Source organism: Astatotilapia calliptera, chromosome 9, assembly GCF_964374335.1.
Source record: "Astatotilapia calliptera chromosome 9, fAstCal68.1, whole genome shotgun sequence".
In the NCBI taxonomy this organism is placed as follows: Eukaryota; Metazoa; Chordata; class Actinopteri; order Cichliformes; family Cichlidae; genus Astatotilapia; species Astatotilapia calliptera.
The window spans coordinates 23,164,297-23,177,898 of record NC_137430.1 but is presented as its reverse complement, the minus strand read 5'-3'; the positions used below and the strand labels follow the sequence as shown (position 1 = coordinate 23,177,898).

General features: G+C 43.2%; 1 protein-coding gene across 5 annotated transcripts in view; it reads right to left on the bottom strand.

Annotated features, from left to right (window-relative positions):
• The window catches only part of smarcd3b (SWI/SNF related BAF chromatin remodeling complex subunit D3b), a 58,866-nt gene that overhangs the window by 16,267 nt on the left and 28,997 nt on the right, over positions 1–13,602 (bottom strand). For 3 of the 5 annotated variants that reach the window (XM_026179902.2, XM_026179900.2, XM_026179901.2), the window contains exons 2-4: positions 9,308–9,528; positions 3,567–3,656; positions 1,471–1,513 (exon numbers count right to left, since the gene is read on the bottom strand). In XM_026179902.2, coding sequence (XP_026035687.1) covers positions 1,471–1,513; positions 3,567–3,656; positions 9,308–9,528 — 354 coding nt within the window. The remainder of the gene's footprint in view (positions 1–1,470; positions 1,514–3,566; positions 3,657–9,307; positions 9,529–13,602) is intronic. The other 2 variants (XM_026179903.2, XM_026179905.2) reach the window with 1 other exon arrangement.

Here is a 13,602-nt window from a genome sequence, read left to right as displayed (position 1 = left end):
AGAAGCAATGTGTGAAAAACTAAGTACATCCCATAAGTCAGTATCTTGTAGAATCAATGTTAGCAGTGATAACTTGAAGTAACTGTTTTCTATATAACAGTTATCAGTCCATCATATCCTTGTGGTTGAATTTTGGGCCACTCCTCTTTACAGTGTTGCTTCATTTTAATGAGGTTTGCGGGCATTTGTTTATGCACAGCTCTCTTAGCATCCCTCCAGGACATTTTAGGCAAGTTGGGGTCTGAACTTTGACTTTTACAGCACCTTGAGTGATGATGTTAAATTTGGCTTTGCAAATGTAACATACACAGAGCACACATCCTAACTGTCTGAACCTCTAAATTATTTAAAAAGTATTTTACATTTTTAAAAGGTTTGTGCACTATAGGGCTCTTTTATATGAAAATTAGCAAGTACGATTTTTTATTATCTGACTGTATTTGTACATAAAGTTGCCATTTTTTAGAGTACCTAATGTGTTTTATAAGCGTTTCTTTTGCAAACGAACTGAAGCTGAAGTTCATTATCCCCTCTGAATTTGAATTGAGGAGTGGCATGACAATGAAATATTCAAACAAAGCACAACTATCCTGAATGCACTCCACCACTGCTCCACAGTCTCTCATTATCGTGGTGGTCCACACCAGCCTCGTGACACCAGGGGATCAAAATTAGATGCAGGCCGTGCAGCCAAGCAGCCAGGAGTCTCAGGCATTACCATACTGATGAAAGTCCTCGGAGCATCAAGGGCTGCTGCTCACCAAGCTGGGCACACATGCTCCTACAGTTCCTCCCTCCCTCTTCGTTCACGTTTCTTTCTAAAAGGCTGCCTTCATTGTGCTTCTCATTCCTCCTCTATCTCCATCTCGCTCCCTTTCACTGGGCCGAGGTGCCGAGCTGACGGAGGAGTGTGGCAGACATTCCCCGTGCCTGACTCATTATTGTGTAGTGGCTCCCCAGCTGTGCCTGCAGCTATCTCCCCGTCTGGGCTATGTCAGGGGATAAGACCTAACCTCTCAGTCTCCAGATCTGTAAAGCGCTCTGTGTGCTGGCCAGGACGTGGTGTGGCACGGGGCCGAAAACCGAGAGCACGGGATGCAAACCACAGCCGGCACGGACTCTCACCTGTGGCAGCATGGTGTTTCTGCTGCCTCCTTCAGTTTTACTTGTGGTTGCGTCTTTTCAACATCCCGCTGACTACGCCGATTCAAAAAAGAAAATCAATGAGCCGCTGTCCAAGCAGCAAAATGAAACCCTAAAAAAAAAAAAGCCCCAAAACCTTCAGATCTGTTCCCCTCATCCTCCCTCATCTCATTTGGAAATAACAAATAATCACCTGGCCCTCTGCGCCTCCCAAGAACCCCAAACATCAAAAAAACGACCGGGATTTTTTCTGTGCAGCGCACAAAGGATAAAAAACACACACAGAGAAAAACACACAGCAACAAAGGTAAAAATATGCAGCCTCACCCTTTGCGGAAGAATCTTGTCTGCCATTTTCCTTCTCTTAGCACTAGAGAGAGAGGGAGAGAAAGACAGGGAGAAAGAGGGAAAAGAGAGCATGTTACTATGGTGACTGATAGCGTAGCACCCAGGCCATCTGCTAAAATGCTGGGCCATATCCAGCACCCCAGCGTCCCAGCTGTGTGTGTGTGTGCGTGTGTGTATCATGTGTTTGTGTGTTCCCTGAGATGGAGCGGTACACCTGGAGAGCGAGAGCCTCTAACAGCCAAAAAAGTGTCACATCTCTTCCCTGACATGTATTCACTGCACACACACACACACACACACACCTTCTGCAGAATCGCTGAGGCCGCCGCTGCAGGACTCGGATGGTGACAGGATGTGTACCCATGACTTTTCAGGATTTATGCGTGTGTGTGTGTGTGCAGCTCATTAGATTCATTAATTCCTTGCAGCGTGAACACACTTCATATATTTTACTTACCAAGAAAGGGCTAAGAGCAACAAGAACATCTGTGCCAAGTTGTCAGAACTTTCTTTCCAGGTGACGCTGATTGCAAAAACATCACTACACCTTCCTACACCCCCCCAAGATTTCCTTAAATATTTAATCATCTCCCCGTGTAAAGTGCTCTGTCGTTGATGCCTGCAGGAGGACGCTGCCTAAAAACAACAAGACGGCACTACACTGCAAAAAGAGCATAAAAAGAAAAATAAAGAAATAAACTCGTCTCATGAGGACGGATCATTTCAACTCACTTTTCTCATTAAAGATAATAAATAATCTTGCCTTTAGGGTGATACGTCCTTGGGGCGATTTGATTAATTTGTAATCTTGTTTTAGGATATCGAGAGCTAAACTGAGCTTTTTTAAAGCTGAATATTTTGATTTGCTTCCTTGCTAAGAGTTACATTAGAAGATGGAGTGGTAAATATAGACAGCCGGGCTTTGGCTGAGATTAGAAACAAGAAAGGTTCACTAATTAACCACACTGTGGTTTTATCTCTCATAATCAGCTGTTTTCTGTTTATTTAAAGGCCTTTAAAGTGCACTATTGACCCCTCAATGACCCCTCAAGTTCATAAGTAAAGGAGGTATCAACCTGAAATGTTGAAAAATGGATTTAAACAGTTAAAACCAGCAACTAAATCAATTTTACTAGATTGTAGATTTATTAGATACTTTATTAGGTAGCAGGAGCGGCCGACATGAATTCAATTTATTTACACTGATCAGCCACAACATTAAAATCACCAGCCAAAACCGGTTCGGCCCACCAGGTTACACACAGTTGGTGTCCTGTGGGGGTTTGGCACCGGGATCCATCGGGTCCTGTCAGTTACTGGGTGGAGGCCGCTGCCGTTGGGGAGTGCCCACGTCAGGTTTGAGTTTCATGGCGTTAATGTTGTGGTTGATTAGTTTACACTGTGATGACATTTGAGTTTCAAGGAAACAGTCCAGTAAGGAATCAATTTAACAGATTAAATGATTAACTGATCACACAAATCTAAGTACAGATTGATTTTTCCATAATTACATGAAACTTTAAGAGTTTAAACACTACAGGATCTCTGGAACTTTGCAGTGTGTTTTGAGTTCTCGCCCAGCTCTCTCTGTGGGTGGAAATTTCTCTAGTTAGTTAGATTACTTTTTGTATCTAGAAAAGATTTTTTGCAGTGTAGTGAATTTTTCTGTCACAGTGCACTACAACGGTCTGTGAAGCAGTATGTTACATCAGCATGCCAACTACTGAAACAAGCCTGCTGCAAGGAGAATTGAAGGATCCGGGAGTGCATTGGAAAGGGGAAAAAACAAAAGAAACACAAAACAACCCGCCATTTTACACTCTCTTAAAATGGTTTGAGACTGGATTTCTATTCTATTTATTTTTCTGCTCTAGCTGCACAAAACCGTTCCCATCATGCCATGCTCCAGCCCAAAGCATGCACCACTACATTTCAGGAGTCGGCTTCTACGACCTCTACGTTTGTTTTCTCATTCAGGAAGTGCTGGGCTCAGGTGAAAAGGCAAGAAGGAAAAAAAAAATAGGCCAGAGTCATCAAACGAAAGAAAACGGACATGCAGCAGAATAAAATCCTACTTTGATCCGAGCGTGGGATCTGATTGGGGCTCTCTCATGTCCATCTGCCTCGCCGGCATCTCATTGGCTCCGGGGAATCCGACTGGCTTCCTAAGAATTGGTGAGGATTCGAAGGTTGTCCGATTAGAGTTGTGGCGAGACACACACTCAGTGGCAGCAAGTACGAGGGTAAACACCTGGTGGTTCTGTGTGTGTGTGTCTGTGTGTGTTGGATGTGTGTGTGAAGTTCAAGGGTCTGTTAGTAGGTGCAGACAAGGGCAGGCACTGGGGATGGGTAACGGTGTCCATGCATGCACAAAGTGCAGCAGGGGAGGACCTGGGAGGCGTCCTGCTCGTCTGAGGGACACGCTCATCCAACAGTTTCTCAGTGAACCAAAACAATCATGCTTCACACACAAAGACAGACAATACACTGATAATGAACACAATGGGAACAGACAAGCAGCGTGTGGTGGTTTTACCTCTTTGGGTTCAGCTCAGGATGGCCCTATGGTGCATACATGGTTGGTGATTTATGGCTAAATAAGAGCTTTTTGTCATTTCCACAGCCAGAAAAGTAGCTCCTGACCACAAAACTCAGCCTTTTTTTAACTGCTGCATAAAACCTCACAATCCTCCTAAGCAACATGAAGTGTCCAAGGTAACCGTGCGTTATGAGCAGTGAGGAAAGTTTTACTTCAAGGACCAACATTAATAGCAAAAACCAAGGTTCGGGGGTTTATAAGTAATGTGGCACTCAGGGGAAATAAGAGATAAAATTGAAGACAAAAAAAAAAACCTAACCAAAATATAGCAGGGTGTGGATAAAGCTGGGGTCTGAAGAACAAAGAGGCAAAGCTAGAGGAGGGAACACGGCACGTAATCTTTAAATCTTCTATTTTACGGCTGCCGGCAGTGGTTTCAACTCTCCTGGGGCGGAGTTTGAGGTGCAACACTCTGAAATCAACTGGAAGCTGTCATTCATTCAGAGGATGTACAGAGACGATGCAGTTCTTCATCTTTGTGCTGCTTTAAAGTGGAAAATCTATTCCAGAATGAGGTTTGAGCCTATTTTTGAGGCAATGGTCAAAGAAGTAGTGGCCAGCCAATCGTACATTACGTCATGTTGCAATATGCGAAGTGTCTGTGGTGAGCAAACAAGGTTTTTTTCAGTTGTGGTACAACAAAACAAATGTTTCCCCTTTCTGAGAGAAACGGAGCAGAAACGCACTCGCAATACTCAAACGTGGGATTCTGTATGTTTTTCACACTATATCATTAATATACAGACCATAGACTGTATATAAAAGATGGACGTAGCCATCCATTGGATGACACTTCTACTCGAGAGCTATCATCCTGGACAAATGAGTGTTTTGAAGCCAGATGTTACGAGTGAGTGGCAGAGCTGACTTCTTTTCCACAAGCACCCACTCAGCTCAACTACACTCTACTGGACTCGGTTTTGATCATTTTCCATTATAACTGAGTTCCACCTCAATGTGGCTGTGGTCACAACAAGACAACAATGGAGGACATCGTGGCGCCATCATTGGCGGGTTTGACTCTTGTGAAGCAGTCAGTCTTATGACTCATGACTCATGAAGTGACGTCACTGCCTGGCCAATCAGTGGCATGCAGTCTGCTGGCGTCACATTTTCAGCTCAGAAACCCAGCTGCATAGGTTATAAAAAAGTACCAGTCGAGTCAAGTAGGTGAATGATGCAGTGACTTGTCAATCACGTAGTAGGCCCGCCCACATCCTGCATTTTGAGTCGACTGGAGACCACACTAAACATGCGATGAGTCCATAAACTCATCAGGAAGGTGTGTTTTTAGGTCATAGATTCAAGTGAGCTTTCTAATAGACTTTTATAAAACAAGATTTCTTTTTGCAACCACATAAGTGGCTTTTTAAATGCTGGCATGGAGAATAAATCCAGGATTAATGCACTTCTGCTTTGACTTGACTTTTTAAGACCTACATCCAATTTTGGGGGGGAGAGCCCACCAAAAATACATCAACAGAGTCACAACGTTAGCTTATGGTGTGTGTGTGTGTGTGTGTGTGTGTGTTAAATTGTTCCTTTCTGGGTCCAGGAATTTCCAAAAATATGGCATCTAGTGTGCAGTCACCATGTTTAATTTAAGACAGATTTACGCTTTTGAACTTCATGCACCATATAAGTGAGAAGTTTACACCTACATGCTAGTTGAAGTACCTGAATTGAGACATGCGTGTGAGTTACATATAAAGATAATCTGTCCTGTGGTGCTTCTTCACAAACTTTTTAGGAAAATATATACAGACTTTCTAGGACAAAGGGTTGAGTATTTGTACCAATTAATGCAAAGTATTTGTAGCAGGACAGCGTAAGCTCTGCAGAGCACGTGTAGCTGGGACCATAAGGTCTCAATGACACTGCAAACACAGGTGGCCCGCCCTCGGCTGGCAGCAGCAGCAGCGTGGAGTCTGAGCTGGATGGAGGCGCCGGACCATCAAAGCGTTTGCCAGAGGACGCGCACTCCAACAGAGCAACAGGGAGCGAAAAAGACAAAGACACCTGAACAGGTCACCCTGCACCATTGATCAGAGCCTCCACAGCCGGCTGGGCTGCTGTGGGGGTTGAGGCCTCGATGCAGTGCAACATTTCCCCTGACCTGTTCGACAAGCCTGCTAAATTATAAGTGGATCAATCGTGCTGCACGTAGCAGGAGAATGAAACAGAGGTCCACAGAGTGTGCATATTGATCCCCTTTCTAATGACCAAACCTGGCACGCACTCGTCTCCTTGTAGTCATGAAGCTACTCTGTGAGCCTCTGTGTGTGTGTTTGTGTAGCCTTGAACTTTTCTGGACATTTCCTGGAAGGATCTGTATGTGAGATCATAAATGTCTGAATCATTCGGACCAGAGGCGATCCGTGCTAACTCACTAACGGAGATTTGCCGCGTTAATGCGGTTATGGCGTTAACGTCATTTTAATGAGATTAACGCTGACAGCACTAATCCAAATATATCTAGATTGAAAGTATATCACTTTAATTTGCAGCAGTGGGTTTATTTATTAGAATTTCTATATAGTAAAACGACGTCTATGCAAATTAGTAAGTAATGGTTTCAAATAAACAGTATAGAATACAAAGTGCTACAATTGCACCCAAAACAAAGTGGATTAAAAGCAGGTGCGACCTGTGGTTAACAGGACTAAGCTAAACAAAGCATTTCCAGTAGTAAGTAAGTAGTAAGTGTGAACAATTTCCTGTTGTCTGCTACATGTGCAAAAGGGCAACGACAAACAAAGTGTGAAAACGAACCCGTCCTCTATTTCATTTGATGGCAACTTCCACTACAGTTGTGGAAGAGGGGGAAGCACGAAATTCGACCTGTTTCGGAAAGTAGAGAAAACGAGCCATACGTGGATATTCAGCGTATCGCTGTAGCACAAAGCGTTTGCATGGACAGATCAGCTCCGTTTAGATTTAACCATGTGCGCGTCAAATTACCGTAACTCGTCACTATTTTGGGAAAGAGAGAAAATTAAAATTGAAGCAGAGAGAATGCTGCTTAGGTTTTAAACAGAAGGTCATAGGAAGTAATGCACAACTACTCCCGGAGGGTGCTGGTAACGCACCTGGAAGCTATTTGCAAACTGACATCAAACAAAAAAATAGAGCAAGAACAACTTAGCTAGCAGAGGGCGGACTTAGAAAACGAATAGAATAGTTAATGCTAGTTAAATTTTCCTACTCTAATCACTTTGTTTTATGAATACATGCGTTAAAAGCATGACAAGACACAGAATACATGTTTCTCATACAACTAATTAGAAAAAGCAACAATATGCGAATAAATTCTCCCAAAGCACTTGACGTCCTGCTTAGTCTCCTGCACGTGGCTCTCTCTCATCACCGTCTCCTTCACTGTGGGTATGTCTGCATGAAGCCTCGAGGAACATTAATGTAAAAGTGACCTATGTGTGAATGTCAAATGAAGCCTGCAATGTTACGTATCCCGGTTTGACAGTAGATAGCGTAAGGATAAGCCAAAGAGACTACCAGAGCCTGAACGTCTGCAGACAGCTGTGAGGATGCCACGTTTATGCGATGGTAAAAATTTACACTACAAAGACGCTGAAGACAGCTAGAGGTCGAACCGAGAGCCAACATTCAGTCGTGGCAGCGACTGTGATGGTGAGAGTGGATGTATACAGCAATGAGCGAGGCGAAGGATGCAAAACGAGGCGAGCAGCAAGAGAAGGGGAAACGACATGAAATGGAAGCTGAAAAGTGACAAACACGCACAAAGGTCATGGTTTCACTCGTCACCGGTGGGATTTTTTAAGCTGGATTTGAAAGATTTTAGGAGATCACAGTGCGCAAATGTTGACGTACACGTTGGAGGTACTTCGCTAACATTTTTTAAAATGATTTCACGACTGTTAAACTATGTCGGCGTTAAAAAAAGTAAAGAAAAAAAAACTAAACAAAGAAATCACATGATTCATGTCTGATCTCCAGTCAAATAGTTTCAATTTACAATGAAATTAAAGAGAAAAGCAGCAAATGATACATTTCATGATGGCGGAGCTAGCAGTTATGTGGTGTTTTTTTGGTTAGTTGCACTAGCAGTGCAAGTCTGCGGCGTGGCTCAGTCCCCCCACTTTTTATCAAGAGCATTTCTACAGTTTTTATAAGGAATGCAATGAAATTTCGTGCAGTCATGAATCGTGATCACTTTAAGCAGCTACGGTAGCCAACATTTGCCCAAAGGTTGAGCATTCAACACCCTCAACCTGTTGGCAACAACTTTTAATCACAACATGAATGAAAGGGTCGTCTAGTGGGAGGCAACCTGTGTTCAAAGCAGGTCAGACTCGGACTGACTGCATTTACTTTCAGACAGACTGGCAAAGTTTTGCAAATCATTGCTAATTGCACCCTTTGGTTGCAACTCGTCTGCAATATACGTTTTGCAAAAAGGGACTCGACTCAACTGGTTGCCAACCAGTTGTATTCTGGTTATTCCTTTATAAAACTACTGTTGTTGAGTGCCAGTTTCACGTTACAGTTACACTGGTGTCCTGCAGCAGCTACGTCACTATTTATGTGGGAATTTCTGAAGTTCTTTTTCAAATCTCTGAGATGGACAAACCGGACTCTGAATGCAAGAAGTCAGTGCAAAATTAAATGGGATTTTTTGTGTACGCAGACTGTGACAGGTTTGTGATTTTCCATGTAATTTCTAACCTGACCTCATTGAAATGGAAGCTGATAGCACGCGGACTCTCTCTTATTGCCGTACTAACGGCACCAAAGTTGCTTTGAAAGCAGCATCTAGACTGCGAGTGGTGTCAGACCTGGTCCCCATCTCCAAAGCAACCACTTTAAAAGCAACAAGATTGAAAATTTATTGCATGTTGTTGCAATAACTTTTTTGTCAGTCCTAAAATATAAATAAAATAAATTTAAAATAGGTTACAAGTATAATATACATAATGTTACATAATACTAAGACATTTAATTTAAGATATACAGTTATATTTCAGATTTTTGTAGAAAAATCTCTCCTTCCCATTGTTAACGCATACTTTGATTATCATCAACATCTCAGGAGAATCAGCTTTTCCCAAATCTTCATCCAGATGAAAGTGTAACCACTGTTGAGCTCTTCGATCACATAAAAGCAGACACACAAAGGGTCATTCATTGCACACCATGCAGTGTTTTTGGCCGTTGTAGGTCACTTGGATTCAAACTCACTTTCTGGCACGGTTCTGGACGGCCTGCTGCTGCTGCTGCTGCTGTTGCTGCTGCTGCTGCTGCTGGACCTGCTGGGAGGGGGCAGGCCTCTTACGGCTGGGCTCCATCACTGGGGAGGGCAGGCCGGGCCGCACCGCCGGGCTCCCTCCGTACGGCGGGCCGGGGGGGCCCATGGGAGCTCCCTGGTGGGGCATTCTCGCTCCAGACGGCATGCCGGGACGCTGGAAGGAAAGAAGAAAGACAGAGAGCATGTATTATATAGAAAAGATTCTGAACGTGTTTTGTAATTCATTTTAAGCAAAAATGAGTCTTTCTAAAAATACAACAAAGACATAGCAGTGTTTGATTCCAGGTGGAGTGAAGGGGGGACTCTTCTTTGAACACGCCTGACAAAAACACGAATTAGAGCTCCAACAAAGAGCTTCACATCAGCTTCTAATCCAGACGCCACAGACCTGACCCAAAACCCAAACAGCACGCTCACAGAAATAAATATTTTGACTTTCTTCCTCTCTTTGGCAACCTTTGATAACCTTTCAACAATCAAACAGCAGCGGCTTTTACGCAATTTATTGACGTCAATTTGCACCATTTCTGTTTGTGTGTGTCTCCATCCTGGGCAGCGAACATGAAGATCAAACCCAGCTGTGAAGCTTTAACTGCAGCGCCGTCTAATATTGGATTTGTTAGACGGCAACAACAAATACAACAGCGAAAACGTCAGATAGCCACAGATCAGTCACCTTATAAAGGAACCTGTTATGCTCATTTCCAAATGTTGATTCTTGGACGTTGCTAGAGTAGCTTTGCATGATTCAAAGCTAAAACTAATCCTTCTTTATCTTAAACTGCACATTGGTGCAGCCCATCAGTTCATCCTCTATGAGCCAACTTTCTTCTGATTGGCTGCCCCTTGCAAACAGAAGGGTTTGAAGGTGGGGCTGTGTGCTTGAGATTACCATATTAATAATAACAGGAGGCCGTCTTGACCCCATCTAAGTGCCTAAATGTATCGAGCAGTTGAACAGGTGTACCTAACGAAGTGGCCACGAGCGTATATGACAGCATATACGAAAAACAGAACAAGTCCGCTTTAAGAAAACAACTCTGATTACCAGAAAACACCAGAAACGAGAGCAGCTGCAGTGGAAGAATCACCAATATCTTGTTCTTTCCGCCTTATCTTTTCTCCTCTAAACAAAAATCAGGGTTGGCAGCTGGAAATGAGAATGCACAGAGGTTTTTTCACAGCAGTCAAACTCTGTGACATGCACACTGGAGCGCTAACACACACACACACACACACACACACACACACACGTATGTCTCCGAAACAATGCAAGCAGTGTCGGAGACCACACTCCCGTTCTGACGCCTGCAAACAACTGGGCACCTCTCACCTGCGCCTGTCACTCCCATGGCAACAGCTGCCTCCCGCCTCGGTTTATTGTCTGAAACCGAACAGGGCAAAAGAAAGCGAGCGAGAAAAGAAAACGCCTGACTTCATCCAGACCTCCGACTGTCTGTGAAGGGCTCCACCAGAACACATCCACAGAGAATAACCAGTCCTCTAATTAAAAATTCTATTAATTGAAATCATCAGAGAGGAAGAGCGGAAGAGGAAGACTGATGCTGGAATGGAAAATATCACAGCAGCAGCATTTTTAATAGCCGGGAGATGCTTTTCTTTATGTGCGTGTACTAAAGCCACCATAGAAATAAAAGCAGTAGTTCCTGTAATGCAGCGGTCCCCAACCTTTTTTGCGCCACGGACCGGTTTATGCCCGACAATATTTTCATGGACCGGCCTTTAAGGTGTTGCGGATAAATACAACAAAATAAAACTAGTACCAGTACTGAAAAAAAGAAAATTTATTCATAACACACGTGAAAAGACCCAGGAAAACCGAGTAAACGATAAAAATGATAACAAAATAATGCTGAAAACCGATAAAAACCCTGAAAACCAGACATTTCACACCTGAGCCTCAACTCTCGCGGCCCGGTACCGGTCCGAGGCCCGGGGGTTGGGGACCGCTGCTCTAATGGCCATATGAGGCTTGGTCCAATGGGGGATGTTAAAACGCTCAACTTTAAAGCATTAAAAAGCATTTTCGCAGGGTGGGGGGCACAAGCCAATGTACTCCTGATAGGGATAGGGGGAGATGGAGGCAGATGGCCTGCTGTGGTGACCCCTAAAGGAAGCAGGAAGAAGACGAAGGTCAAGAACAAAAACAGTTTTGGTCTGCAGTTTCAAAGAGTTTTAATTATCTGACAATTTTTTCATGGTTCAGACTTCACATGGGGCCCCGATGACATTTTGTAGAGTCACCATTTTTATTTGTTTCTTTAATTTTGTCCGTAGCGTCATGGCCACTTCTACTGGACAATATTAAAACATCGAAGTGAAACATTCTTTATTTTAGGTTGAATTACAGTTAAAGTTCAAATGAATCCATTATGTTTTCCACAGTCTCTGAGTAATCATGTGAAATAATAATAACAAAAATAAACATGATTATAGGTTTTTCCCTAATCAGCCACAGCATCTGTGTCCCAAAAAAGCTGCATGACTTTGTTCGCATTGCTTCCTTTATAATAAATGCTTAATAGTTTCACAGAGAGTGAGAAGTGATTCAGAATTGTCAAATAATCTTTGCATAACGGAGTTCCTATAATGAAAGATTGTTTTATTGATGTATTCTGAGGTGTCAAAATAAGCGATTAAGGGTACAGGGAAGGTCGTCAAACGTCGTGTTTATCAGGGAAACACTTGCTGCAATGGTTAGCAATGTGAGGCCAAAAATCTGTACTTTTATTTTATTTTAGGGAAAATAAATAACAGTTTTGAGGAGCGGTAAAGGTTCAGTTCGGCTTTTTTTTCCCCCTTCCCAGAACATCTAATAGGGTTCCTTATTGCATGATATTATTGGGCTGAAAACTGAGGACATCACTTCACCTTTTTACTAAAAACAATCTTCTGTGTGCTCGTAACAATAATTCAGTACTCCATGTGGACTCTCTTTTCTTTTCTTCAACGAGGTGCTGGAAATATTTCTCAGATTTTGGTGCATGTTGACATGACAGCATCACACAGCTGATCTATTGGACTGAGATCTGGTGTCTGTGGAGGTCATGAGTGCAGTGACCTCATTGTCATGCTCAAGAAACCAGTTTGAATTGGTTTGAGCTTTGTAACATGGTGTGCTATCCTGCTGGGTACACTGTGGTCATACATGGATGGACACGATTAACAACAATACTCAGGTAGTGACAAAGTGTGCTAAGAAAATAGTTCCCGCCGATCACACCAGCAGCAGCAGTGTAAACTGTTGATACAAGGCAGGATGGAGCCCTGCTTTTACATTGTCACCAGATTTTGACCCAAAAGTCCAGTTTTGGTGAGACTTTGCAAAATGTAGCCTCGGTTTTCTCCTCCCAGCTGACACGAGAGCTAACCAGTGTGGTCTTCTGCTTCATCTGCTCTTCTGCGTACCTTGATTAGAACGAGTGGATATTTGAGTCACTGTCGCCTTCCTCTCAGGTCAAAGCAGTTCAGTCCATTCTCATCTGACATCAACAAAGCATTTTCACCCAGAGAACCGAGGCTCGCTGGGTGTTTTCTCTTTTCCACACTGGCTGTGTGGGAAAATCCACAGCAGATCGGCAGTTTCTCCAACCGGCACGAACAACCACGCCACCTTCAAAGTCACCTAAATCCCCTTTCCTCACTCCGACGCTCAGGTTGAACCTCAGCACGTCGTCTCGACCACGTCTACACCGAGTTGCTCCCATGTGGTCGTTAACAAGCAGGCGTACCTAATAAAATAACACGTGAATGTACACTTCACGTATTTGCTGACTTTAAATGAAAGCAGAGCGCGTTTCCACGCAGTGAAATGTGCTCTATAAATAAAGCTGCCTTGCCTTGAATGAATCTACTCGCAATGTGAGCATCAATCGAACCAGAAACTTTTTATTTTGGAAAACACTCACAGGATATTTTCAGTGTTTTTCTTCTCCACCTTCCTTTTACTCAAAAAAAAAGCATATATACAATGTTACATACGCGCCTCATTACTGAGTGAATTTAATTACAGCAAACACGCCAACACATTTACAGAGCAAGAAGCAGACGTTTCCTTTTCTTTCTGTGCCTTAATTAAATTATTATTTTTTCAGTTATTTAAAAAGAAATCTCTCTGCGATAATTATGTTCATCTAAACCTCGCAAAGCGGTGAAATTTCTCCATCTGAATAGAAAAAAAGAAGAAGTCTGAGCACAGAAACTGCAG